Genomic DNA, 27,772 nt, shown 5'->3' with positions numbered 1-27,772 from the left:
TAGATAAGCCATAAGATACCAGCAAGAAAGTTAATTTATTAAAGAGGTCATTAGATGCTTCACCAAAGACTAGTCTCTTAACCATGAAATTTCCGAAGTACCGCTGACAATCTCATGGAATGGTTTGTCCCAAAGACCATCAGAGAGTTTCTATATAATCCCTGCTATTTTCCTCCACGCAAGTTTCATCTTTACCTACAAAAAGAAAAAGAAAAAACAAGTAGCTAAAGGTAACTAGAAAGGAAAAAAATATTCCATCATACTATATGTTTAGAGATAGATGAGCATTTAGCCATAGAACTGATACTTTACAATTGATTACAACTTTAGTAGTCAACAAATCATATCACTTAATACACGTCTATAATAATGTGCTAAGTTGTTGGGAACATGCATCTATTAGTTGCAAAAATAAGACATTCTCACTTTGGAGACTTGCAAGTTTAAAGTTTGTAGCAACAAAGTTCATGCAAGAAAATATTGTTACAAGAGGAAATGTTACAAACCAATACATTCTGTTGGCACTAGAGTCAAGATGTCTCCCATATATGCAGCAACCATGGAGACAGAAGGCCCGGTGTAGCATAGAACAGTATTGATGCCACTTAATGCCTGCTTCTGTGGAGCAGAGTAAGCAGGTCAAACTTAAAAGGAGGTCATGCAATTCTATATTCAAAGCATAGCATCTACATAATCATTCAGTCCCAAGTATACGTGTGCATTTGATCAAGACAACAAAGCAACTTCCAGAGAGAAGATTCTAAATGTGGTTATCCTTCAAACCTCAAAATCCTACACTCATAAAGAGTGACAGACTAACTATTTGACAAAAAGAAATGTTACAAACCAATACATTGTGTTGTCACTAAAGTCACAAGCCAATACATTTTTTTGTCACTAGTGTCACAATGTCTCCCATAAATGCAGATCCCAGTAGAATTAGAACTTGCATAGAACAGGATTGATGCCACTTGGTGTTTGCTTCTGTGGAGCAGAGTAATCAGGTCAAGCTTAATATGATGTCATGCAATTTTATACTCAAAGCATAGCATCTACACAACCATCCAGTCCCAAGTACTTAGTATATGAGTGCATTTGATCAAAGAAATAAAGCAACTTCAAGAGAGAAGATTCTGAATGGGGTCATTCTTCAAACCTTAAAGTTCCGCACTCGTAAGAGTGATAGACTGTCTATTTGACAAAAAGAATAACAAAATGAGGCAAATGTTACGAACCAATCATTGTGTTGTGGCTAGAGACCCAGTATCTCCCATAAATGCGGGGATAGGATTCCAATTGGTATCTGCTTATGTGGAGCAAAGTAATCAGGTCAAACTTAAAATGAGGTAATGCAATTCTATATTCAAAATATAGCATCTACATAATCATTCAGTACAAAGTACATGCGAGCATTTGATCAAAGAAACAAAGCGACTCAAGAGAGAAGATTCTAAATGGCGTTATCTTTCAAACCTCAGAGTCCCGCACTCATAAGTTTGACAGACATACTATTTGGCAAAATAATAAGAAGGATGCAGATTAGAATGCAAATTAGTTGGAGTCTCATATAGTCAGATTAAAGCTTGAAAGGAACTCTAAGAAATTAATGGGATTCCTTATGCTACAAAATATTTGTTAAACAATTAGACACCATTTGATATAGCCAATCCGAAGAAAACAGTAGATATATGGTAAACTGAATGAGACACAGTTTCCTACTTTCTTACAAGCATAAACGGGAAAAGTATGGGATTTGATATTTTGATGGGATTTGATATTTTGACCCTTTTTTTTAACTTAATGCGGTGATAAAAAATTTTCCTTTTGCAACCATGAATGATGTCTTTAAAGGAAATTTTAATGTTATTTTGCCTTTCTGAGGTTACAATGTCATAGTTGAGATTGAAGATAATTTCCATGCAAGAATGCCTCCTCTTTCTTGAGATTTCAAAAGAATGTATGTTGCTCTTCCATATACAACAATGTAATTCTTATCTGTACCTACAACACTGAGGAAGATCCTTATCTGCAATGCAGGAGACAAATCATTCCCGCTTTCTTTAGGGTATTACTTGAATCCTTTGGGGAAAAGATGATGTGCATCACTTTAAGGAGCAGCTTTGTTGACAGGTGATGCATGAGCCTAATACTATTTGTTTTCATCGTTTATTTGACTCCAATTGTAATGTTTGAATAGTCTGCAAAAAGTAACCTATTCTGGAAGTTGAATAAAGTTTTAATTGTGGCAAAACATTCTATGCTTCTGTGTATCATTCTGTGTTTATGTATTTTTTCCTCTATTTTCAAAATACACAATCTTAATCTGTAACAATGTGTACGCGATGCCAATTTGCTATTTTTTGTACGTAATATAAAGGTCGTCTGGGGTTCTATGAAGTCAAAGCCTTAAATAATGTATAAAAAAAAAAATTGTTTGATAGTCTAGTTTGTTGACGTCATAGCAATATGGGAAGTTTGTTATTTCTACGGATGTCAAAAGAAAGTCAAATATTTTCAAATTCTATTTTTGATTAATGAGGAAACATTTGCATGGGTGTCAGCATCTAACATGTAGGCATATAATCACAATCAGTTTTCCATTTTCAATTTTTTTCATTTTTTTAAAAAAGTATTAAAGATGTGAAATAAGTTTCTTACATTAATTTAAGAGAAGAGGTATGTATAGAAATTAAATTGATTGTATAGTTATAAGAAAATAAATATAAAACAATGTGTCATAACATCTAATTTATATATGAAAAAAATTATAAATAAAATTTCACATTAAAAATAAATCATGCACAATTCATTAATCAATGATTATAATACGCCTGCAAAGACTAAAGCTTTACAAAAATATCACCAATAAGATATCTAGAGTAATTTTGGTAAGAAAAAGGTACCTACAAAACTCACTATGAAACCTCCATCTCAAACACCCAATATAAATAGGATAAATGATACTTAAAATCAAAAATAATGCAATGCCCAAGTTCCAAGATGAGTACACAAGCTAAAAATAAGTACTCCTTCCTCCTGGCATAAGCTCATCATAATCCATTCAACAACTTGGGTGCTCCATTTTGGCTCCATTATCTCCATTCAAGGATACTTTTCGATGTTTCATAATATCCATCACAACTTGGTCAACAAGTATAACTACCCCTTGTAGTGTTCTTATATGTTATAGATGTTCTTACATTTCTAATGTGTGATGCCCAACTTTTGTAGGGTATAACTTTTGATATGAGAAGCCAATTAAGCTCCCTTTTTGAAAATTGTAGATCAGAAAGAGGTTGGCATCATCATAATCTACTTGCCCCAATTAAGACCATTTTGATATTTCTAGTGTCTAAATTGACTTCTAGAGACCTAAAAAAAATTTATGGTAGAGTCCAAAAATTACATTATTTTGTTCTTATCATTTGGATAAAGACTGAGACAACTTTCCTAACATTCTTCCACTAGTAGAACACCTTGCAATATCAAATGGAATACCAACACTATGAAGTATTTGGTAGGGATAGAGAGACCCATGATAGATTTACTATACCACTTGAACTTCTCATTTGTAATATTTTGCAAAGTGTCAACTTTCTTCAACATGACCCTCCCATTTTCTACCAAACCACAAACAAAAAGGTACAAAACATATTTGCACTTTGACCTTGCATGAAAGTTTGGGTCCTTTTCCAAATATATGGCACTCTAATGATCACAAAAAAAATTGATAGCTCCTTTATTTTTCCCCACATATGAAAATAATCTATTGAGCTAAATGTCCTCCTTACAAGCATTAGTAGCTAAACATGTACCCAATCTCCATAGTGTAAAAATTGACCACAAAATGTCACTTATTCATCCAACTAATAACACCACCAAGTAAATTAAACAAATCTACTAGTGAATCTTTTTCTATCAACATCTCTTACCCAATCTAAATCAAAAGTTGTTGCTACAAATAACACAAACCCAGTAGATGTCTACTTAGCCACTAGAAGAAAAGCACACCAAAGTTTATCCCCATAACTTAGGAATATCATTTTGAAACCAATCTCGCCTTGTACTTTTCAACATTACCATCTAAATTGATCATCTTTTTGAACACTCATTATATGCAACAAGCTCTCTTCCTTCTAACAAGGGTAATAATTCCCATGAGTCATTCTTCTTCAACCCAACCATAGTCATTCTCCAAGACATAAAATCACCCATATTCATTGCTGCCTCCACAAATTCAAACTCATCAATATCAATAATCGAATTAAAATTACATCTCCAATCAAGAGTTGATGTGAGAGTTATACCTTCATTCCCAAGCGCTACCAAAACTGCTTGAGCTCTCCGCACTTTAAATCTTTCATGATCTTCTAATTAAATCTTTTCAATTTTGGTGGTTAACTAAATTACATTTTCATTTTCTCATCCTCTTTTAGATACAATAATATGGAAGAAATCTTAATATATCTGAAAATAACTCTTTTATTGTATACAACTCTCTCAACCACAAGTTCTTAAAGCCCCTAGCCCGCCATCGGGTGTGGCCACTAGTGGATAAGTAATACTTCTGGAATATTGTACCCTTCCACACCAACACTATAACCAATAAAAATACATTTCACTACTTTTAATTCCAATCTTGACTACTTCTCCTTAGGCACATGTGACTATTCCTCTAGCTAAAAACTATAAGATGTTGTAATGAGAGATTTTTGTTTGTCTATACCTCCATAAGAGTCCTATAAAAAAGAGTTAATTTAGGAGATATATTAATCAAGTAACATGTCATAGCAACTGCTTTTTCCTTTAACTTATATTCTAGGTTGGCTCCATCAAACATACTCTTAGCCCTCTTGATCAATGTCCTATTCATTCTTTCTACATCTCTATTCTATTGAGAGTATATGGAGTTACTTTATGTCTTTCAATCTCATGTGTGTTTACACTCTTGCTAAAATTTGCAAAACAAAACTCACTAACATTATCAATTATCAAGACCTCGATCTTTCTATCAAATTGATTTTCCAAAATAGCTTAAACTTTGTAATCCAACTAAAGAATTTAGATTTACTCATCTCTTTTTAAAATAAGCATTTATAAAAGATACATAATATAAAGATAGAAATTGAAATAACAACAATGAAAGAAAATACATTTGAATAAATTAAATTCAACACCTCAAAGGATTCATGAAAACTAAAATAAAATTTATGTTTATCCTATATATCAAATTCAAGAACACAATTGAATAAGAAATTTATTTTACCTATCTTTTTGTATCCCGAGTTGAGCAATGACTAGGTCTATCAGTAAGATAGTCACATAATAGAATAAGGCAGTGTGTGTCTTGGCATAGCACCTATCCACAACACTTTTCTGTTTAGTTACAGATGGATGTATGGTTAGTCAACTAATGGGACTGCCCTCAATTAAGAAATGTAACTATTTGAAACTGCCACCGACTAAGGAGGAAGTGACTCAATTTTGAATGCTTACAAATACACTTTTATAAGTAGAGGATAGCTTTTTCTTGAAAAAAAATTCACCATACAAATGGGACTATCTCAATCCATCTACAATTGCTAGGATCTAATTTCAGGAAAACTTCTCAACTACATGCAAAATGAAAAGTCAACAAAATAATAGAATATCTACAAAGTAAGAACCTTATAAATAGAAAAAAAAGAAAAGGCTCAGTGGCCTAAGGCACCACATCACCCATCTATATATCCTTTATATATGTGATACTAGTCATCAGTTGGATCACGTGTCTATTATTTTGTCAAGATTCTCCATGATTTTGGCCCTACTATAACTATAAGGGAGGGGGGGCATGAGAACTTAGGAGAACCACTCGCCCCACACCCATCAACTAGAATTCCCTATGAATGCACACAATAACAATTAATCTACCTCTAATTAATTAGTAAATTAATCAAACAGCTATCCCTAGTCAAGCCCCCCTTATTAATCAGTAATTAATTTGCTTGCTAGCCCTTAAAATAGTCGTAGTCAATTCAGAAATAATAAGCCTACTAGCCCTGCTATCAAGAATAGTCTAGTAATTAATTTTATTTTAGCGTATTCTAGCATGACCAAGATTGCCCCAAGAAGAACCATCAGTATTAATTTTCAAAACTGTTGAGGAGGGATCCACCGACCCTCCCGATTTATCTTCCACAAAGGATGTTTGCATCTATTCTGCATGAGCTGCCTGCCACTCCTCCCTCCAAGAGAAGGGTCATCTCCCTAAAGAGAAACATTGAACCAAGTGCAAAGAGGAATATCTCCAAGATCCACACCTAAGCAAAGTCACACTTTGCCAGTTTAACTATTTTATAATTACTTTCATGTGTTGTATTTTTTAATTTCCATAAGAAGAAAGTACTAAAAAATAAACTACTATAGACATCTTGAATAAATCTTTGTATAACAATCTATGAGATATTCATTTACGGTCATTTTATTTAACTTTCAAACTATTTTATTTATGATAAATTTTATTAATTGTTTATTTTAGAAATATAATGTCTATTAAAAAATAATGACAATTTGAATGAGAATGACCATCACATTTAAGATTTTGAAGATAAGAGTGTTTGTTAATACACTCATACCATTAAATTCTGTCCCTTGTTACCATTGTAGAATGTTTCTCCATGATAATAGCTATTGAATTATAAATAAAGTGGTTTTAAAACTTTTGTAACTTCCAAACCCATTTATCTATACATAAATTTAAATCATAATTATATAAAAAATTAATAAAATAATTTACATTTTTTTAGATATGATTTCTCTACTACTATTCATCTTCAATAAAGAACAAAAATATATAATATTTAAAAATTAATAAAAATTAAAATAATAATTTAGATAAATATTAAAAATAATGTTAATATAAATTATTTAATTTTATAAAAATGTTAAATTAAAACAATTATAATTATACTTCATTTTAAAAATTTAGATGTTCTATATATATATATATACAACACTTTCATTATATTTCTTTAAAACCATATAATTTTTATTGTTAATGAATATAAAAAAAATAACAATCTAAAGAAAATAAATCTAAAATATACCCTAACATTTACTCTCCCATAGAACTAAACTGAAAAAAGAGCTTACCATTGATCATGATAAAAGTGGGTTAGCTTTAATCTCCCAACTTCCAACCTTGACCGCATCTCTGCAAAGTCATCACCAAACGCTAATGCCTCAAATTAGGAAAACAAAAAAAGTTTGTATTAATATTCTCCCACTCTAAATAAAAGAAAATAACACCACTTATATCAAGTCACGTATTATTCCACCTCACCTTCAATCTCTTTTCCACCCAACAATAAAAGTCTTCATCACTCACTCTATTATTTGCAGTTGATGTCCATGCAGCCACTCTATTATTTGCAGTTGATGTCCGTGCAGCTGTGACACTACCGGGAGCTTATTTAAATTTGTACACCTGATTAAATTTAGATACTGCAGCTGTGATAGGTGGTCAATGGTATCAGGGAGGTTATTTAAATTTGTACACCTGATTAAATTTAGATACTGCAGCTGTGATAGGTGACCAATGGTATCAGGAAGGTTATTTAAATTTTTACACCCTCCCAAGTCTAAATGCTGCAGCTGTGATAGGTTGCCAATGGTGTCAGGAAGGTTATTTAAATTTGTACACCCTCTCAAGTCTAAATGCTGCAGTTGTGATAGGTTGCTAATGGTATCAGGGAGGTTATTTAAATCTGTACACCCTCGCAAGTCTAAATGGTGCAGCAGTGATAGGTTGCCAATGGCATCAGGGAGGTTATTTAAATTTGTACAGTCTCTCAAGTATAAATGTTGCAGCTGTGATAGGTGGCCAATGGTATCAGGGAGGTTATTTAAATTTGTACACCCTCCCAAGTCTAAATGCTGCAGCTGTGATATGTTGCCAATGGTATCAGGGAGGTTATTTAAATTTGTACACCATCCCAAGTCCAAATGTTGCAACTGTGATAGGTTGCCAATAGTATTAGGAAGGTTATTTAAATTTGTACAGGCTCTCAAATCTAAATGTTGCAGCTGTGATAGGTTGCCAATGGTATCAGGGAGGTTATTTAAATTATCACACCCAAACAAATTTAAATGCTCCAGCTGTGATAGGTTGTCAGTGGTTTCAGGAAGCTTCTTTAAATTTGTACATCCTCCCAAATCTAAATGCTGCAGCTGTGATAGACTGCCAATGGTTCGAGGGAGCTTCTTTAATTTTCTACACCCTTCCAAATATAAACTCTGCAGCTTTGACAAGTTGCCAATGGTACGAGGGAGCTTATTTAATTTGCTGCAGTATCTCAACTGTAAATGCTGTAACTGTGACAGGTTGCCAAAAATATAAGAAAGAGAATATTGTAAGTTGGAAATATTCCCGTCTATTTGCAGTATCCTCAAATCCCAAATATTATCCACAAGTCTGAAGTGAAAGGGCTGTTGTATTGCAAAGCGCCAAATGTTACTCATAAAACTGAAGAGAGATGGCTTCTCACAATCTTTCAACCTCAACCATATCAAACTTGGGGGAAGAAGTGTGATACCGGCAATTGGCACATTCTCCAAGTGAAGAAGTCGAAGACCAGGTCCACACAACGTTTTAATCCCTTGTGAATTACCTCCATTGAGTCGAATGCCGCGAGAGATAATGTTGTTATTGGATACTCCCCTGTTTAAATGAACTGCATCCCATACTCGGGTACCCTCTCTTTCTCTTTCTCTTTCAGCAATGCTTCGACCCATATCTCGCAAATGGTCATGCATATCAAACCTACTTTCGCTGTCAATCTTTATCAGTAATTTCAGGGAGAGATTATTTATAGCTGTGTGTACTCTTCTGTACAAAGAACTCCAGAAAACAATGGGATACGTTTTGTTTTCTCCAATGAAGAAGCAAACGATGTCGAGAAATATCTCCTTTTCCTCTTTGGTAAGGGCATGGTAACTGATTTCGAGTCTTTCATGAATGCCTGGGTGGAGAGTAATGTTGTTAAAGGCTTCTGTCCAGCAATTAGGGTCATTCTGCTTGTCATACAAGAGCGATCCAATGATTTCCAGTGAAAGAGGATGCCCCTGACAAGCCTCCACTATTCTTTCTGACAGATCTTTGTGAGTGGGAGTTGGAAGTTCTCTTAGAAAGGCGTGCCAACAAAATAGGTGGAGACTTTCATTTATTTGCAATCCACTCATCTCGTGGATGAATTCAGATGAGACCCCCGCATGATGGAGAATGTGTTTGTTTCTAGATGTAATAATAAGTCTGCTACGAGGGGCCAGCCAATCCCCAACCAAAGCCTCTGATTGCTCCCTACCATCCATGTCATCTAAAATGAGAAGCACACGTTTTCCTCCCAAACGATGCTTGAACAAAGATATGCCCTCCTCAACACTGTTCACTTCTCCATCATAGCTGATTAAATCTTTGAGAATTTGCATCTGCAATTTTATCAAGTCTCTTCCCTCTGCAGCAGCAGCAGTAGCGCGGACATTAAATACAAAAGACGCAGCGTCAAATTTAGCAGAAACTTGATTATAGAGAGCCTTGGCAAGAGTGGTCTTGCCAATACCGCCAATGCCCCATAATCCACCTTTAATCACACCTCCCTCTGAATTGAGTTTAAATTTGTGAATGAGATTGTCGGTCACGATTTCAAGTCCCACAGGGTGCTTGGCAACCTGTAAGTGCACTCTGTCGAATGTCTTGATCACGTCATTCACTACTGTCTTTATTAGCCGCACTTCAGAGCTGCACATGGCCGTTTTAATTAAAAGTGGATATATATTAATGTTCTCAAAATAACTACAAAATGCAAAAGCAGTAAAAAGAGATAACATTTTGGCACCAGAGACAAAGGTAACAAAAGTTCAAAACATATCATGTGGTTGAATAAAAATTGGAAAATAAAAAAATAAAATATTATTATATAAATTAAGAAAGCGCAAGCAAGAAATAAGAGTTAAAAAGGTTAAAAATAGTTTAACATTCAATATTTAATTTATTAAAATATATGCTGTTCGAGTTATAGAGTTGCAATAATAAAAATAGTTTATTTCTTTTTTCTTTTTAGCCACTATTCTGGTAGGGTTTTGCATTCACCAAATCAAAGGTTTATGGACAATTTTTTTTAGATATCTTCTTAAATAATATATTCTAATATAAATTTGGTTCATGATATTATTAGTTATTTTTAGGATTGGTTTGATTGTTAATATATATCATTTACCACTTTGGATTACATATGCAATTAGGGAATTCATTGACATCTTTTTTTATGTTCAGATTTGGCCCTTAAATTTCAAAACATTCAAAATTGAAATTTAGAAATTGTTGAGCTATTGTACAACCTTTTTACCCGCTATTGTGAGCCGACCTAATAAATGTTTGTGTTTATATGTGTATTATTATTTTTTAACAGATATTTGTTTATTTAGAATCACAATGATGACATTAAAGATAATTAATGAGAATAACCATGTAGCAGTATATCAGTATATAAGTCCATTGCATGTCATACTGTCGGTGTCACTCATTGTTCCAAAATTGTTGAATTCGTACACAGAGGGCTCTAACAAAAGGGAATATGATATTCACAATTCAATAGATTCCTCAAAGGTGTTTACAACATCACCAATCATTATTGATATTAAATGACTAAGGTAAATAATTTTCAATTAATTTACATGAATACAAGTTCAAGTTGACTTAAGATCAAATCTACAAGTGTGGATTTCAACCAAAGCAAAACCCAACTAGTTTGCAGATTTTGAGACACTTTAATAGTTAGGCCCTAAAATTCTAACATTGCCGGTCTACTTATTTTGAATATGTCCAATTTATTTCACATTCTTATATAATTTCACATTTGAATGTGTTAATTTAATTTAATATATATTTTATATCTACATAAATAATTTAAATCTAAATTATTTGATATAATCATATTTATCCATTGATTTGCAATATGTCCAATTTATTTGGATTGAGTTATCTTAATTTCACATCAGCTTATAGTTTAATTTTAGTATCATATATTTTATATATCTACACTAGTAACCGAATTTTAATTAGTCTAGTTTATTTGGATTAACTTAATTTCATATAGTTTTTAATATTTGCACAAGTAATTTAAGTTTATGTATTTCAAAAAATAAGATTAACTTGCTTTATTGAATAAAGCCAAATTGTCTAGAATAGAGTCCAATTTGTTTATGAGGAACAAAGTCTATTTTATTTAAAATAGATTTTACAGATATAGACTAATTACAAATCTACATTATTTGCAATTGTACTTTATTACTAAATTGAATACTTCAGTATAAATATTTTTAGTCGGTGTGTACTTTCAATAGATCTCAATTACATAACATTATTATGGCATTTGCAAGTATTTTTAGCCTCTCTATCTAGACTCTTTAGCTTGTTATCCCATTATCTAACTCCCTTTTCCATCTATATATATTATTCATCACCATACCTTTCACACTAAGTGACCTTGATATCGCATACCTCACATTCACTACCATTATTAGTAGATATTGTATACGGTGAAAATATGATGATGAAAACTATTGCAAAACCATAACAGATCCAACCACAACAAACTCTAATTCTACAATAAGCATTCACCATACACCAATGAAGAAAACTAAGAACATGCAAATCAACAAATTGAAATGATTATACCATTCACATGTCTAGTAGGGTTTGATCTCCATTGTCTCCTATCTCCATTGATCTTGATTATTATAGTTGCTCTCAAATTTTATATGTGTGCACAATAGCTCAACAAAGAATAGATTATGGTTGTGTAGATGCTTGAAGGGTTGATCTCATATGTCATTAGAATACTTGGTTAGAGGATATCTCATCCTTTCACACCTTAGAAAATGGAGGGACAAAATTAATATGTGCAAGGGGGAAATGGTCGGCTAAGATTAAATAGTAGGTGGGAAAAATAATACAATAATGAGAGGGTAATTGGGATAAATGATAAAATAAATGACAAGTGTCATCAAGGGAAAAAATTAATCAATTAATTAAATAAATGAAGATTTATTTAATTAATAGAGGAAGTGGAACCAATTAAATAAATAAAATATTTATTTAATTTAGGGAAAGATAATTTAAATAGGGAAAGGCTAGAAGAGGATAAATTAATTAATTAAATAAATAAAAATCTATTTAATTAAAGGCTTATGATAAAATAATTAAATAATAAAATATATTTATTTAATTAGGCTACAACAATTTAGGTGTCTACAAATATGTTTATCTACGGTTGTTTTACATGTCAATACTAATATGTTTATATGTCATAAGACATATTTTTTGTGCTTACATGAAATACTTGTATAGGTTACAGCTTATCTTACCTCACCATTGAGGGTGACATTGGGATAGCCTTTTACTTTAAGTGTTCACATTCATATCTCTTTATGATTAATTGATATATCTTATTTGATCATCACATTATGTTATCACCAATAATCAATGCATATTTGTGTGCTTTATACAATGTCTTATTTCCTTCTTAAAGCCTTTGTGTTGGGACCTCTTCAAGAAATTTGTGAAATCCATCAAAAATTTTTCCTTGTTTTGCACATTTTGGCCCAAAATTTTCCCATACAAGGTCCATCATGTGTTGTGGTGGTCAAATGTAAAAAAATAAAATATTATGTCTTTGTATGCTTTTATTCCATGCCCATTTATATGCTTTTATTCCATGCCCATGGGCTACAATATTTTGGGCATTAGAATTCGTGGACTAGATCTTGTGATCCAGTTTATCTTAGAACCCTAGTCCTCATCCGCACTACAATATTATCTTATGCTTCTTTAAGGCCTACCTTTGCAAATGAACTTTGGATCAAGGGACAACTTCTAAAGGTTCCCAATCCCTGTAGATCCTTAGTTCTTGATATGCATGTTGTCCTATAGTTCCAAAACTCTAGGACCCATGATCCCAACTCTCTTACCATATCTCCATGGAGACTAGACCTCCAAGAGGTCCTTGGACCTTGGCACTATGTCCCTATTACAAAGCTTTCCCCATGCCCCAAACCTCATACTTTTGTTTCTTATTGATTCCCAATCACTCCTAGGACTCGATTCTTGACCTTTCTCTCCTCTTCCTTCATAGTCTTAGTTCCACCTTGGGACTCAATCCTTCCCTCACCTTTTTTCCCAACCTTTATTTTGATTTCTCATCAATCCTCGTTCCTTCGTAAGGTCCAAATCCCTAATCATCCCAAATCCCTCTTCCTTCCCAGGACCCACTCATAGGGCTCCAAAGTAACCTTGCACGTCTAGATGCATTCCCATGCTCCAAATCTATCAAAACTATTAATCCTCATGAGCTCTCCTCTCACAAAATTACTAGCTCTATAGCCCTTCTTAGGGCCCAACCCCCAACCCTCTATCATTTCTTGATCTAGGTTCCTACTTCCTCTTCACATGTGATTCTCTTGCTGTGTTTCTCATTCCATGTTCCCCTTTTCTCTAATTCTTGCTACCTTGACTCACATGTTTCTTTTGTCGAATTTATAGAATTCCATGTGATGAACTCTATGCTGAGATTTGTTCTTGTATGCTTCAATTCATTCATTTTCCCTTTATTTTTTCTTGTATGACTTTGTGGTCCATTATATAATAATCATACCTTGAAAAATATATAGTTCAATCTCACACCTTTTAAAAGAACAAATAATTCAACAATATTTTATAATTGACTTTAATTTATTATGCAGATCATGATTTAGCATTCTAATAGGAAAATATCATGTGAGTTTTAACATTTAGATCATTTTGTGAATCATGCACTCTTGTACTCTCATCTTGCACTTTTTTGCAATAACGCTAATATTAGCTATATAAAAGCTCATTTGTGTGATTTGTTAGCCTTTAACCCGATGACAACCTTTTAGGTTAAACTTTCATTATATACAAGCTATAAGCTTAATATCTTGCATTATCTTTACTACTTATAGTCTTGTTTATGATACCTTTAGGAAAATCCTCCTAAGTTTAATATGAGCCTAAAATGTAGGAAACCTTATCCACTCTTGCTCATTGGATTTTAACCTTTCATAGTCTATTGTTAAACCTAGTTTTACCTTCCTAGAAACACCCCTTAACCTTGAACGTAAAATTATTTTTTATAATTTTGGAGCAATAGTTTCAAGAACCAATAGAATGGCATTATTGCCACTAATTGTTTTCTTCAACATATAATCTTAGAACTCTGGGAATTTGTGGTAAAGAATATTGCAACCATTATGAGTTTGAAATGGTAGTGTGGTTGTAGCAACACTGATTTGAAAAGTTGAAAATTTATCTTCCAATTGAAAAGTGGTGACCCTATCTCAATCAACCTAGAAAGTAAATTTACAAAGTTTTAACATCAATAGAAGAAAATGGTGCAAATATCAATCAACGTGAAATGAACCCTTCATTTCATGCAAGGAATCACGACCCATCATTTTAGTGAGAAATGAAGAAGAATTTCCCATTGAGAGTAAGTATTGAATACCACGAGGATGATATTGATCAATTGGATGCATTTGAGTATGAAGTAATGGATGAACAATTCCATGAGAACTAGGGTATAAGTGATCAAACTTTTTAATATGAGTGTACAATGTTGGTCCAAGTCAATATAAATTTCTTACTCATGATTTTGAACATTTGAGGTAGCTCATGAGGTAAATATATAAAAGGAAAAAGCCTTATAATGAGGGTATCAGGTCCTCACTAATGAAATAATAAAGTAGTTAGAAAGTGGATTATCAATTACTAAATATACATGTACCAACACAAGGAAAGCTTGTTAAGATAAATAAAGTTAATTCAAAGGTTGAAAAAGATAAACAAAAAGTAGATATCAAAATTGGAAATGACAATACATCTAAGAAAGTGGTTGAGAAGATGGTTCCAATGTAACAACCAATGAATAAAAAGTACCTAGCCGAAAGATCAAAGTCATGTTATGCTATAAAATGTTGTAAATTATTGCTGCTTAAAATTTTACACTCCCTTTTGGGCCTTTTGCCTTAGCGTGTCTCCTCATACTCTTTCCAAGCTTATTTATAGAACTTGTACTAACAAACTATCATTGTAGGCTAAATCTGTTATTTGATCTTGTTCTCTAAGCTTATGCATGCCACACCTACCTCTATCCCACCCCTTTTTGGGTGGAATTTGGCTCTAAGAACCTTAGTCTTGGTGGATTAGGGTGTTAGGTGTCATAGTCCCCCTAGAATAGGCCCAAAATTGAACTTGTTGATGTGCCACTTCCCATTGAAATTGTTATATGATCTCAAAATTTTAATGTGATTGTTGGAGTTGGTCTAATTTATTAAATACCTTGGGACCCCTATATAAGAGAATCTTTCCTAATATATTTTCATCTATCCATATTTTTAATCAACTCCTAGAGTAAGTATTATGAGCAAATTTCTTTAGATCTTGGCATTACTTTAGATCTTGGCATTATGAGGCAACAAGTTACAACAATCTTCATGCGAGTGTGCTTTCATAAATTGATCTTATCTTGTCATATCATTTTATTGTATCAACACTTTAGGGTCCTATCCAAAGAGAATTACATCATCATCAACACCATCAAGTTTGAGGTAAAATCTTCTTAATTCAACATTTGACTTCAAATTTAGCCTCTACCTTGCAAGGGTAAGCTCTCTTTTCCATCTAACATTGTTGTAGTGGAGGTCAACACCTACATAGGGTTTGACTTCTAGGTAAGCCCTTACACAACCCAAAACCATTTTCCCTCTTTTTAGTGTGTAGGATCCAATTATGGAAAAATTGGATTACAAATTTGTGAAGTCCAAACTGAGACGAATGAGTTTAGATTTTGAAGAAGCAAAAAAGCCTTGTCACTGTCAAATAGTGACAATGATCATCATTTTTCCAACTAAATTTTAGGGAGAACATTTGTAGAGCATCTTGATTCAGAATCCATTCATGAAGTTTGCAACAAGCACCTTCAAGTTAGTGGTTCCTATTAATAAATACCACCACTTTTGAGCTCAAATTACAAATACAAGGTTCTTTCTTAATTCCATTTCTAGATCTGTCTTCAAAATTTGTATACATGCTATGTAGCTTACTGTTCATGTTGGTTATTGTCAAATTTGCAACTTCATACCTAGTTCTTACATTTTCTCTTTCCATCTTATCCAATCATATCAAATCACAAAAGAAGAACAATTAAACTTAGTGCCCAGCTCCCAAAGGGTTTGAAGTTGGGCCTAGTGATTTTTTTTTAATGTACGTTGATGTGAACAGTTTTGATTCCTAGTTTGCATTTTTAGACTACTAAACAATTCCACAACTCTATGCCTACATAAAATACAAAGATCCAAAGTGATAAAACCAAACAAGGTTGAGTAGTGTCATCCAATAAACTAGTTGTTGATTAAGAGAAGAAGGAAATAAATGGAAAGAATGTTGTTTCTTATAATACATGCATACCCTTTTTTCTTGATGCAAATGATGTGTTTGTTTCACATTATACACCGAGCACCCAAACTATAGCCCTATAAATATGACACATTTTAAGTCATGTCAAGAGCTTCATGCCAGTGAGTGAGCTTCTCAATATTCCTAAATATAGTGACATGATTATATCTTACATTATTTCTAAAATTAAAAGTCCTAAAATATCAAAGCAAAAGGAATTGACATGAACCTTCTAAGGACCATAAGGAGCTACAAAGAAAACAACCAAAATAGAATTAAAATTGATACAAAGATCTGGGTTTCACACACAAAAGACTACTTGGGTTTCAAAGTAAGAAGTTATGGTGCATCAAATTCTGATTATTCCACTACAATAACAAGAAAAGAAGTGAGAAACTTGGTTGAGTAAAGAAATTCCTAACATAACTATAATGATCATGTGTTTGTACTTAGTATGTAGGGATACAAAGATGAAACACATGTAATAGAAAATGTTATTAAAGAAGAAAAAGAAAGAAACAAAATTGAAGACAAACATGTTCTTTTAAGATAGGGATGATATTTTAGAGGAAACACTTAAAGCTCCAAGATTTGTTCGATGATATATGAGCACCAACTTATATACCTATATCTTAGATGTCATTCTTGTGTTTTTCCTTGTTGCTTTTACACTTTGGCTTTCTTTATTATGCCTTTTTTGGGTGCTTTGCAAGCTTATTTCACCTTCTATATTATATTGTGTGCTTACCCTCTCCCACATTTGAGGCATTTTCTTCTACCTCATTTCCTCGCTTGATACCTTTATGCTTATTGCATCTTTCACATCCTTCCATGCTTTTATATACCATTCCCTTTACCTATATTTTCTACTCTGGATGATCATTTACAGGCTACTACTTTGTTAGCTTACCTTGTGCATTGTTATAGCTATTTTATTTTTCATGATTCTTGTCTAACAATCTTGGTTTCACATTTTGTGTCAAATGTGTTGTATTTGTTAGGCATCTTTAGGCATGCATATATTCCTCATGTTTACTCATTTTCATATTTAGATTGCATGCCTTATACAATTCATACACTTTATCTTATATAACATTTTTTATAATTCATTGCCCTATCACACTCCTAGACATATCCTTTTGGAGTGGTGGGCATCATCCCTTCTTCATTTCACATTGGGCTTCCACAGACATATCTTCTTTATCAAGGGGATCATGCATGCCTCCATGTTATTTGTGATTTTATTACCTTACATTATTCCTAAAGCTACCTCTTTAGATTGCAAGGGTAACGTATTTTACCGACTTTTCCTATGATAGGCATCATATATTTCCCCTATAAGCTTGATACTATGTTACCAACTTTATGATACTACCAAGGACCTATATAGCCTTATCTTAACCATTGTGTGTTCATGTACCTAGATGCCATATTGGAAGCATATTACCAACATAGTATCTTATATATCTACATTTGTGTTTTTTCCATTGTAGTCCACATAACCACTTTCATTTCCAATGTTGAGGATAACTTTACTTAATATACCCATTATCTAGTTTATACTTTTCCATGTTGAGGGTAAATTTACTTAGTTTATGCCCATTTCTAGTTTGTATTAACTTCATGCCTATCACTTAATTCTTACCTACCCAATGGTCATATGATGCATTCTTGACACTAATTTCGCATGATTCAAATTCTTGTATACTTATACTTAGATTACATTTACTTATGTGTATTATTTTTCATCGTCTCTAATCCCTTCCACATTATGTGTGCAACCAATTGTAGATGCATACATTATCACTAACATTCCTATGATTAATATTTCTAGTAGTGACAGATGCTATACACAGAGACACATTATTACATGTATAGATGGAGCATTATCACATAATTTGGAAAAGATTGATATGCCACATGGTAAGACATCATATCATTTTCTATACAAGAAAAAATTTCTAGCCCTACTCCCCATTTCATAATTTTCATTTTCTTAGATGATTAAGAAATTTTATAATTTACACCTATTTCACTTGCATGACATAAGATGCCCATTTTCCCAAGGGCATCATAAGATAGGTAATATCATAACATCCTGGTTCAAGGGGAATTTAATGTTCAAAAAATGAGATGAAAAATATCTCTAGCTATTAGAGATAGAGAGAATAATTTTATTGATGTTTTGTTCCTAATTATTTAATGAAAAATAGTGGACCAAAATGTCTTCTCTATCTCCTAGAGTGGACCAAAATGGATATTTTAGGTCCAGGTGGCCGAATTTATGTAATAATGTATATTATGTATATGGTAGACCTAGTCAAGTATTTTAAATGATTAATTTTGTATATAAAAGAGTTTGGATTTGTGAATCAAGGCATGGGAAGAGTGTGTACTGGCAAGGAGGGAGAGAGAATGATTTGCAAGAAGACTTGATGTTAGAGATGTGAGAAAGTCCGTTGTGAAGAGCTTTTCAATGATGATATCTTCAGTGTGACAATGTTCTGAGATATTGTTTTAAGTCAAATGACTTTGCCATGATATTGGTCACTTGACAAGAAGTGGCATCCTAAACCGATACTAAAAAGTTTCACCATATGCTTGGGGAAGGATTTTGTTACAATAATAATTCTTTATACTGTTAATGGTCAAGCTAGGTTGTTAGACTTCATTAATGTGTGCAGTTGTAGGTAGTAGGTGACATCATCTACAGTATTTTATAACTTTTATATATTCTAATTTTTGCTCAGTTAATAGAACCAAAAATTTTACCAATGAAACTTTGTTATTCACATATTTGATATTCAAGGGAAAGAAACACCCACCACAAGTTCAAGAATGAAGGGAGATTTTTGTGTTGCACTTTCATTAACCTTTAGGGTTCCTTTTTCTCTTCCTCATGACCAACAATTTTGTGCATTTCTTTATTAGGATCTAGATCCTTTCATAAAAGGATAGTTTTATTCCTACCAGCCTTTTTACCATCCTTGAGCTTAGGACTCCCCACCCTTGTCTTTCTCTTGTGTCCTTTAGGAGTTGTATACTTGTCAAGCTCTTAACAATCTCCATCATCAATAGGAGAAACAATGTCCATAGGAGTGTTGTCCCCACAAGTAATCCCACAATTATACCCTTGCTCATACTCATCCTACAAATTATTCTGAAGATGCATTGAAACACAAGATAAAGTATGCCATTAAACACAGTATTATTATTGTTATGTAGTGGTCTTTAAAGACAATAATTTGGACATGACTTAATATCTTAGAATTATTCAACTATGAAATTTAGCTAGGAAACTAAGCAAAATGGAAGCAACAAAGAAGCAAAATTGCAAGAGCAAATGAAGAGCGCATTAAGTGAAATGGATGGGTGTAGGAAGGAGGTATGTATATAGGGAAATGTGCCTAGAAGCTAGGCAAAATGAAAAAAATAAAGAGGCGAAATTGTTTTAGAAAATGAACTATGTATTAAGTGAGATAGACGAGTGTGTAGGAAGGAGGTACATATATAGGAAAAGTATCCTACCTACCCCATAACTATCTTGTTGCATAAGCAAGCCACTTAGGCATGATACCTAAGCATGAAAGAGACTTTGAGGCTTTGGAGATTGGTACCAATACTGGTATAACTAATTTTCAAAAACAGGAAATGAGGGTACTTAGAAACACTAAATTTTTTCAATATAATATAATAATTTTCAAAAAATATCATAACAATGAAACATATAACTTTGAAACAAGAACAATGGTAGAGTAGTACTCTTACCATTAACTAAGAACTTCAAAGTTTAAATTGACAAATGTGGTATATCCACTTTAAACAGTTTAAATAGACAAATAAACAATGACATATCTCACAAATAGATTATTTCTATTTTTAATATGATTTAAATAGATAAATAGATAATGACATATATATGCCTAAAAAAAAGTGGTCTCATTGAATGCCATAACTGCTATTTAAAAAATAAAATCAATAAGGTGTAAATCCATTTTGTTTTTTTGACATTTTGTAGAAACCTCACTTCATTTGCAATTTTTTTCAACAAAATCCATTTCTGAATGCTTGCACATTTTGCATACATGTCTACAAACGCAATTGCAACGGGCGATATTTCAAAGAAAATTTAGAATCTTGAAAAAATATGGCATATTTTCGTTCGACACAAAAATGGACGGTCAAAATTGGGCTCGATTTATTGTTCAATGGCGAATCCTTTCTATACACTGGCAGCTAATATTCGGCTCGATCTGCTTGTAAACAAGGTTTTGTTGCGTTTACGGGCTTCTAAAGGCTCGTGAAATGTTTTTTCATGCTTTTAGCGCTCGCAATATGGTCTTTTTCACTCGACATAGGCTGAATAAATGCAGGAGGTGTAGTGGAGATGCCTAGGTACTTTGGGAGAAGACAAGTTTTCTAGATGGAGACTCCGGAGATTTCAGGAAATGCTACCCACCAGTCTCTTGCAAATCCAAAGGTTTTCAAAAACCGTACCAATACCGGAGACGCATCTGTGTCTCCAAGACGTGTCTTAGGGGGTCGGAGATGTGTCTCTCGATTTCACTAGAAAATATGCTCTGTAATGTATGAGAACTACAAAACTTTATGTGAGAAAAAAATTCCTTCTCATAAGAGAGAAGAAGTGAGATCATCCAGTCCACCTCAATGTAGAATCTCTTACAATGATGATATATGCTTGACAATAGATGTTGAAGCTGATCCAAGTCTAACAAACAACATTTCTTCTATTCGGAAGAAATAGAACCACTAAAGTATGCAAGTTATCTTCTCAATTTTGAAAGGAATATGAGGAAAGAAAACTCAACATGAATGAAGAAGCCTTTGAGCTTGACTCAAATGTCCCCATTAGCCAAATCAAGTGTTCTAGGTCATAATGATGAAGATGGCAATCTAGAATCTAATGGAAACCAATGTGGACCATAGTCCAAATACAATGATGAGTCCACCAAATGCAACTCAAATGTCTCCACACTAATGCCAAATGGTGACAAACGATGATATAGAGAAGGAACAGAAGGGTCTAAAGATGCTCATGTAACATCTAAAGAAGATGATGCAACTCCATAGGACTGTCATGAAAGAGGAGGTGAATCTCCTTAATGCCGTCCTCTAAGTCTGCAATGTGGGATTCTACAACCAAAGAAACAATGTCTGGTAGAAATGTCTCCCGATGAGCTATATTTGAAACACTAAAATGAACCTACTGCACCAAACCACTAGAAGCTCTCCAAGAAGTGACTCTCAGCTCGGAAGTAGCAACGGAAGTATCTTCAAATGTAGATGCAACAATTTGTAGAGATGGAATATCATCAACTGTAGGTACAACAACATGTGGAGTATCAATGTATGTCAACTGATTATTCTTGATGATCTGTGTTTGCATAAGTTGGAGCAGTTGATTTCTTAGTACTAGGAAAGAGAATATTGCGCTTATTTGAAGATTCAAAGTCACCATGCAACTGCTAGATGATGGCCCAAACAATGAAAAGACACTCAGCGCACTCAATGTGATGTTGATTTTCCTCTTTAATTTTAATACCTATTAGTCCATAGACCTCATCATGTTTGTTAAACCATTTGAACTTTTTCCATTCATCATCTTGCTCAAGAACGAGTCTAAAGAGATAGGACAATGGACCATGATCACGGTAGTCATTCAGTATCCCTTGTTCTCAAGTCAAATTGTTCTTTGAAGTTAGATTCAAATTCTAAGGATGGAATTGAAGTTTAGGTGACAAGATGGACCCTCCACCGAAGCAGAGTATTATCTCAGTTCATGATTACGTGCATAAGGAATAATCTCCCATGATTAGTGCAAACTAAAAAAGTGAAGAAGGAAGTGTAGAAGCATACACAACTCAAATACACCCCTCCTTGATTCAGCAATAGAGACCCTCCCTTACAGTTGATACTTTACAATGTAGTGTGAAGACAAGTAAAAAAAATGACACTTTATTAAACATAGTGTAAAATCAATTCCATTGCATCATATTATAGAAACAAATGCTTTTGCAAAAAATAGCATTCACCTTTTTGAAAAATTGGAGAGGGAAAAAAATAGAGTTTATGTGACCAAAATGTTGGCAATTTTGGAGGTGAATAGTGCTAGTTTCTGACCTCACCAAATTTGACGCGTGTAATAAAAATCAAGAAAATGCAAATGCATAATCATCCAATCAAACATGCAATTTCAAGCCAAAGTTTAAAAATATAGCTTTAGTGCCCATAAACAGCCCAAGGACCAAGCGTCTTATGCACAAAGATCTGATTTTGGCGTCAATGCATAGCTGAAAGCTTAAGTATCAAAATTTGATTCGCCAATGACAAGCTTTAGCACTGAAATAAAGTGAGTCAACATAACCAATATGCAAAAAAGGTAAATCTGATCTGATCTGCCACATCGAAATCCAACTAAGGCCAAATTTAGATGCCAAATGCAAATGTTGGTTAGCCGATTGCACAACGTAGAAGCAGATTTCAAACAAATAGCAAGGTTGATTTTCGCCCCTGAGCTCTGCCGCCTAGGCTGAAGATTTGAAACGCCTACCAATTTAACAATCCAAAATCAGAGAAACTTGTAAATCCCTTCCCATAGGAAGATATGGTTGGTAAATTGAAATGGAAATGAGGTCGGCAAAGTTCATAGCGGCAGCAGCAGTAGACTTCAAGCCCTCCAATCAGTCAGGTTCACACCAGCAAAGGTCGATTTTCAAGCACTAAAATGCTAAATTTCAATACCACCAATTTATCACTAGAAAGGCAAGTCAAAGGCTGGAATTTAGACGCCAAGTATATGTGCAAGCCAGTGAATCGAACAAGCTTCATGCCTTAAGGAACTCGCCAGTGTTGCGGAAAGTTCAAAGGACAGCTCGATGCTCCAACCACCTATTCCATGTTGGATGCCACCCTTGATTCGTAGATTGCAAATTATCGTTTGTGCTTTGACTTATAGATTTAAATGCCTAAGTTGATCTGCTCGCCAGCATAGAGGATCGATCTGGATGCCAAAATGCAGAGCCAAAGTGATATTGCAGGTCTCCTAAATAGGTCACTATTATCTACTCTGACGAATTCTAATGCCAAATAAAGGTCAATCTGTAGGTTGATGCCAAAATTTGAAGATTTCTTTGCATAGAGTAGATTCCAAAAAGCAATTTGTAAATATTTCATCACCTTTGAACAAAGTCTCAGTGTCAAAACAGAGGGATCTCAGATTGCGAAACTCAAACCCTGCATACAAATTTTACACAAAATCCACACCACTCGTGCAAATATTGGTTTGCAAATTGCAAATAATCAAATATTTCTGCAAATATTGCAAACATTTAATGTATTGCACATTTAAATGCCTGAAAATGTAAATATGCACAAACTGGCATTCTTTGCAACAAACTTTGACCAAATATTAGCAAATTTGCTCACAGCGAATGCAATCAAATATATGCCTGCACCTTGATTCTAACCACAAATAGACACAAATTTGAGCCGCCTTTGCACAGATCTATGCAAAATGAAGTGAAATTTTGCAGATATTATCCAAAATGCAAGAGGACTTGCAAATACCGACCAAATTACGGAAGAATTTGCAAAGATGAAATTAAATTTCATAATATTTTGAATTTTTTTGATTGAATTAAAGTACTTTGCCAAGATTTGCGTCGAATTTGCAATCTTCATGCTGATTGCACTAGCAAGGCTCTAATGCCATGTGAAATTCAGGCAAGAACCTAGGCGAAAAGGAAACAACGAACGAGAAAAATTGCAATTCCCTAATACCATGTAAATTCAGGCAGGAACCTAGGCAAAATGGAAACAACACAGGTAAAATTGTAAGAGCAAATGAAAAGTGTATCAAGTGAGATGGATGAGTGTGTAGGAAAGAGGTACATATGTACGAAAATATCTTACCTACTTCATAAACAATCTTGTCACATAAGCAAGTTACAAGAGTATTTATTAGATGAATGCTTAAATTGATGCATAAAAGAAATTTGAAAATAAAATTATGAGACACTAAACATTCTTTTATGTTATCTTGTAATCTTTAGCGTGACCTTAAAGCTAGGATTCTTATCCTTAATGATTGAGAATCTTCCTTATATTGTTTCTAAATGTTATTAGTTTTCACAATTAAACTATTAACCATTGTATGCGCTTCTAATCAATACATCACAATCCTCACTGAAATTCATGTGCACCAACTAATTATTTCATGAATACAATCATTTGGCCCTTCTTCTTCTTCAATCATGTTGCCACTCTAAAACTTGTGTTTGCCAATAGCTTCTAAACACAAAGCAATATCATATGCCCTGTTTTGTGTTATAAATACACAATAGAGTAACTCATATTATTAGCACACTCAAACTTCTAATGAACTATTTATGTTGGAGTAAAATATTGATAATTTATGTCAACTTCGCTATCAAATCCTTGAACCATTAGCCATACTTCCTAGTGACTCTCCTAATTGTTGTTTTTCCTCTTTTCATGCAAGCAAGTTAATGTCTTTGTGTTTTGGATACTCAAAACTCCTATGAGAATTTCTACTAAACTCTATCTTGATTAATATTGAAACCATCCTGGTCATATTTGGTGTATCAATCTTACACATTCCTCCAAGAATGTTGGAAAAAAAAAAAAAGCTTTTCTTTTGCTCATCATCAATGACATTCTTAGCATACCAAGATGTTCCACAGTCCTTTTGGTGAGAATAAACATCTTTATCCTATTCGTAATTTAAATTATACCCTATAGTAATCTAAGACTAAGGAGCAAAGTTAGTTTAGATAGATGAAGTGTAAATCATGATGAAAATATAAGTAATTTTGGTCAATTAACGAGAGTGAGCAACTATTTTACACTTTTAGCTCTACTAGACAAGGAAAGGTGTTCTAGATTTATTTATAAAATAATTAAAGAGAAATGAAAATAATATGACCAAACATATTAGACATGCCCTATGCATAAGGATTCCCCAAATATTATTCATTATATACCCCTTAAACTAGCTAATTGATATTGTAGACCACAAATTTCCAAACAACAAACTTTTATTAGATTACAATACAACTGAAATAGAAATTTAGGTCAATAAATTATCATATCATTTATAGTCTATTACACATGTCTGACTTATAAAAATCCAAAATATGCATAACTATCTAAAGATAAGTTTAAAAAATATTTGGCATAAGTACTAATAGGTATATCCATATTCATAGGACATAGCTTTCAATAATTTAAAAAGAAAAAAGGACATGTATTCATTATACATTTGATTAAGTATCAAAAGAATATCAATTCCTTATTATGTTAGTGACATAGTGAAGAACTAAATAAATTAGCCAATACAACTATAAATTTGATCCTAAGAGTTAAATATGAATCAACTAACAATAAAAAATTAATTCTTCCATATAAGATCCCTTCATCTAGTTTCAATTTTACTTGAATGTAATTCTAAGAATCAAGAAATTTTACATTACAACATTACTTAGCCATCCATAAATGAACAAAGAATCTTAAAAACTATTAATGAATTTTATTTACATCTATTGAAATATAATAACAAACAAAGTAGGAATAAACTAGAATATGTTAAAATGCATGGTGATATTTATATCTCGAATCTTAAAAACCTTTACAATTTTATGCTTCAAATGTAAACTAAAATGCGCATAAAGCTTCAAAGAATGTGCAAACAACTATATAGACTTTCAATATATTTGGCAAAGTTAAGGATTTGTAAACAAATACAAGATCTCAATGTAAGGTGTATTTTTTTTGCTCAATTCACTAACAATATGGTCTACACAAGCATATTTATGTATATATACAATTGCACATGTATCCAAAATTACTTATGTGTACGATCTCTATTGATCTATGAAATGAGCATAAACCAATTTAAACTACAAAAATAATTAGTTGTTTGATTCTTTTATTAGATGTTTTACTATCGAATATTTGGTTAATCATGTATATGTGTTGTTTTACTAGAATGTTTCTAGCAAGTTTAGTGTCATTAGCCCTTTGAATTTATATTATAACTTGTTTTGTTCACTATTATGAAAATTTTAAAAAAAGATACTATCAAGCATGTTTCTCCTACACACATACACCTAGAGATCAAATATACACATATAACATGTTGTACTTCAACCTCAATCTTCTGAACATATTTGTGAATTTTTTTAATTTTAATGAATATTTTTAATTAAAAATAAAAATACAATATCCTATTTTTTAAGATATAATTGAATTAAGTTTATATTTCTAATAATTTTGAAATGGTTCAACTAAAAATTCTCAATTGAATAACTGGTTTTTTTGGTTTGAGCATACGTTTTGTTCAACTAAATATCCATTCCATCTTTAATCCTATACTAAAATAAATGCCCTAACCTAAAATAAATGCTACTTTGTATAGAAAAGCAAGCAGGTAAAGACAGAAGGTAGGTTTTGTTTTACTTACCCTCCAGTTAAATCCATGGACCACCCTGACCGAGAACAGATCTGATGAAGGGCATCCTTCCATCCCTCAATCTCTTCTCTTTCGTATCGATCTGAATGCCCATAATGCTTTTCAAATGCAGCCTTGTACGGACTGGATTCCTTGAGAATATATCTGACATGAGTTGGATCCACATCATAAAAGAGAGGAATGATCAACCCTCGGCTTCTCAACATGTCGGCAGCCTCCCTGAGACACCATGCAGAGCTTGCATAGCCTCTAGAAAATATAGGAATGCGTATGGCACTGCTCTCCACTGCTCTTTTCAAGCTCGACTCAATTATTTCTCCCTTTTTCAATTTGTGGCTGTCTAAGAACACATCGAGTCCCGCAGCAGTGAGAGCTTCATAGAGATGATGAACCAGAGTATTTCTCACATCTTTTCCCCTGAAACTCAGAAACACATGATACTCCTTATCGCTGTGGAAAGGAATTTTAGTTATAGAAGTCATGTAATATTGTTCCATCTTGATATCTTCCATGTTAAGAGTTGAAACTGAAAAGAATGGCAGACGGGATTGAACCAAAACAGCTATAAAGAAATTGAAGTCCTAGCAGATGGCAATCCGGTGCTACTTTGTGTAATGCTGGATGGATATAAGAGAAATCCCCAGCTCAAGTCAAGCTATTTCCAATATGAAACGGAAAGCGTGTCTTCTTCTAAAGTCAGGTCAAGCTGTACATCTCTGCAAGAGCTGAACCACTGCGAAAGTTCTTGTGTG

At 33.1% G+C, this 27,772-nt stretch overlaps 1 protein-coding gene across 3 annotated transcripts; it reads right to left on the bottom strand.

Annotated features, from left to right (window-relative positions):
• On the bottom strand, window positions 1-27,772 carry LOC131076588 (disease resistance protein RPV1-like). 3 transcript variants are annotated; one of them, XM_059213383.1, is made up of 5 exons: window positions 27,012-27,772; window positions 7,320-9,778; window positions 7,135-7,195; window positions 507-618; window positions 1-195 (listed from the first exon to the last, which is right to left on the bottom strand). In XM_059213383.1, the coding sequence occupies exons 1-2, from the start codon at window positions 27,530-27,532 to the stop codon at window positions 7,366-7,368; spliced, it is 2,934 nt and encodes a 977-aa protein (XP_059069366.1). In that variant the 5' UTR covers window positions 27,533-27,772; the 3' UTR covers window positions 1-195; window positions 507-618; window positions 7,135-7,195; window positions 7,320-7,365. The 3 variants fall into 3 exon arrangements, with proteins under 3 accessions (XP_059069366.1, XP_059069365.1, XP_057869831.2); XM_059213382.1 differs by lacking the exons at window positions 1-195; window positions 507-618 and adding exons at window positions 878-984; window positions 1,236-1,303; XM_058013848.2 differs by lacking the exons at window positions 1-195; window positions 507-618 and adding exons at window positions 878-984; window positions 1,236-1,303 and having other exon boundaries at window positions 7,325-9,778.

The sequence above is a fragment of the Cryptomeria japonica genome, chromosome 10, assembly GCF_030272615.1.
Source record: "Cryptomeria japonica chromosome 10, Sugi_1.0, whole genome shotgun sequence".
NCBI classification, from domain to species: domain Eukaryota; kingdom Viridiplantae; phylum Streptophyta; class Pinopsida; order Cupressales; family Cupressaceae; genus Cryptomeria; species Cryptomeria japonica.
Note: the sequence above shows the minus strand (reverse complement) of the source record. Positions and strands in the feature narration are given on the sequence as shown.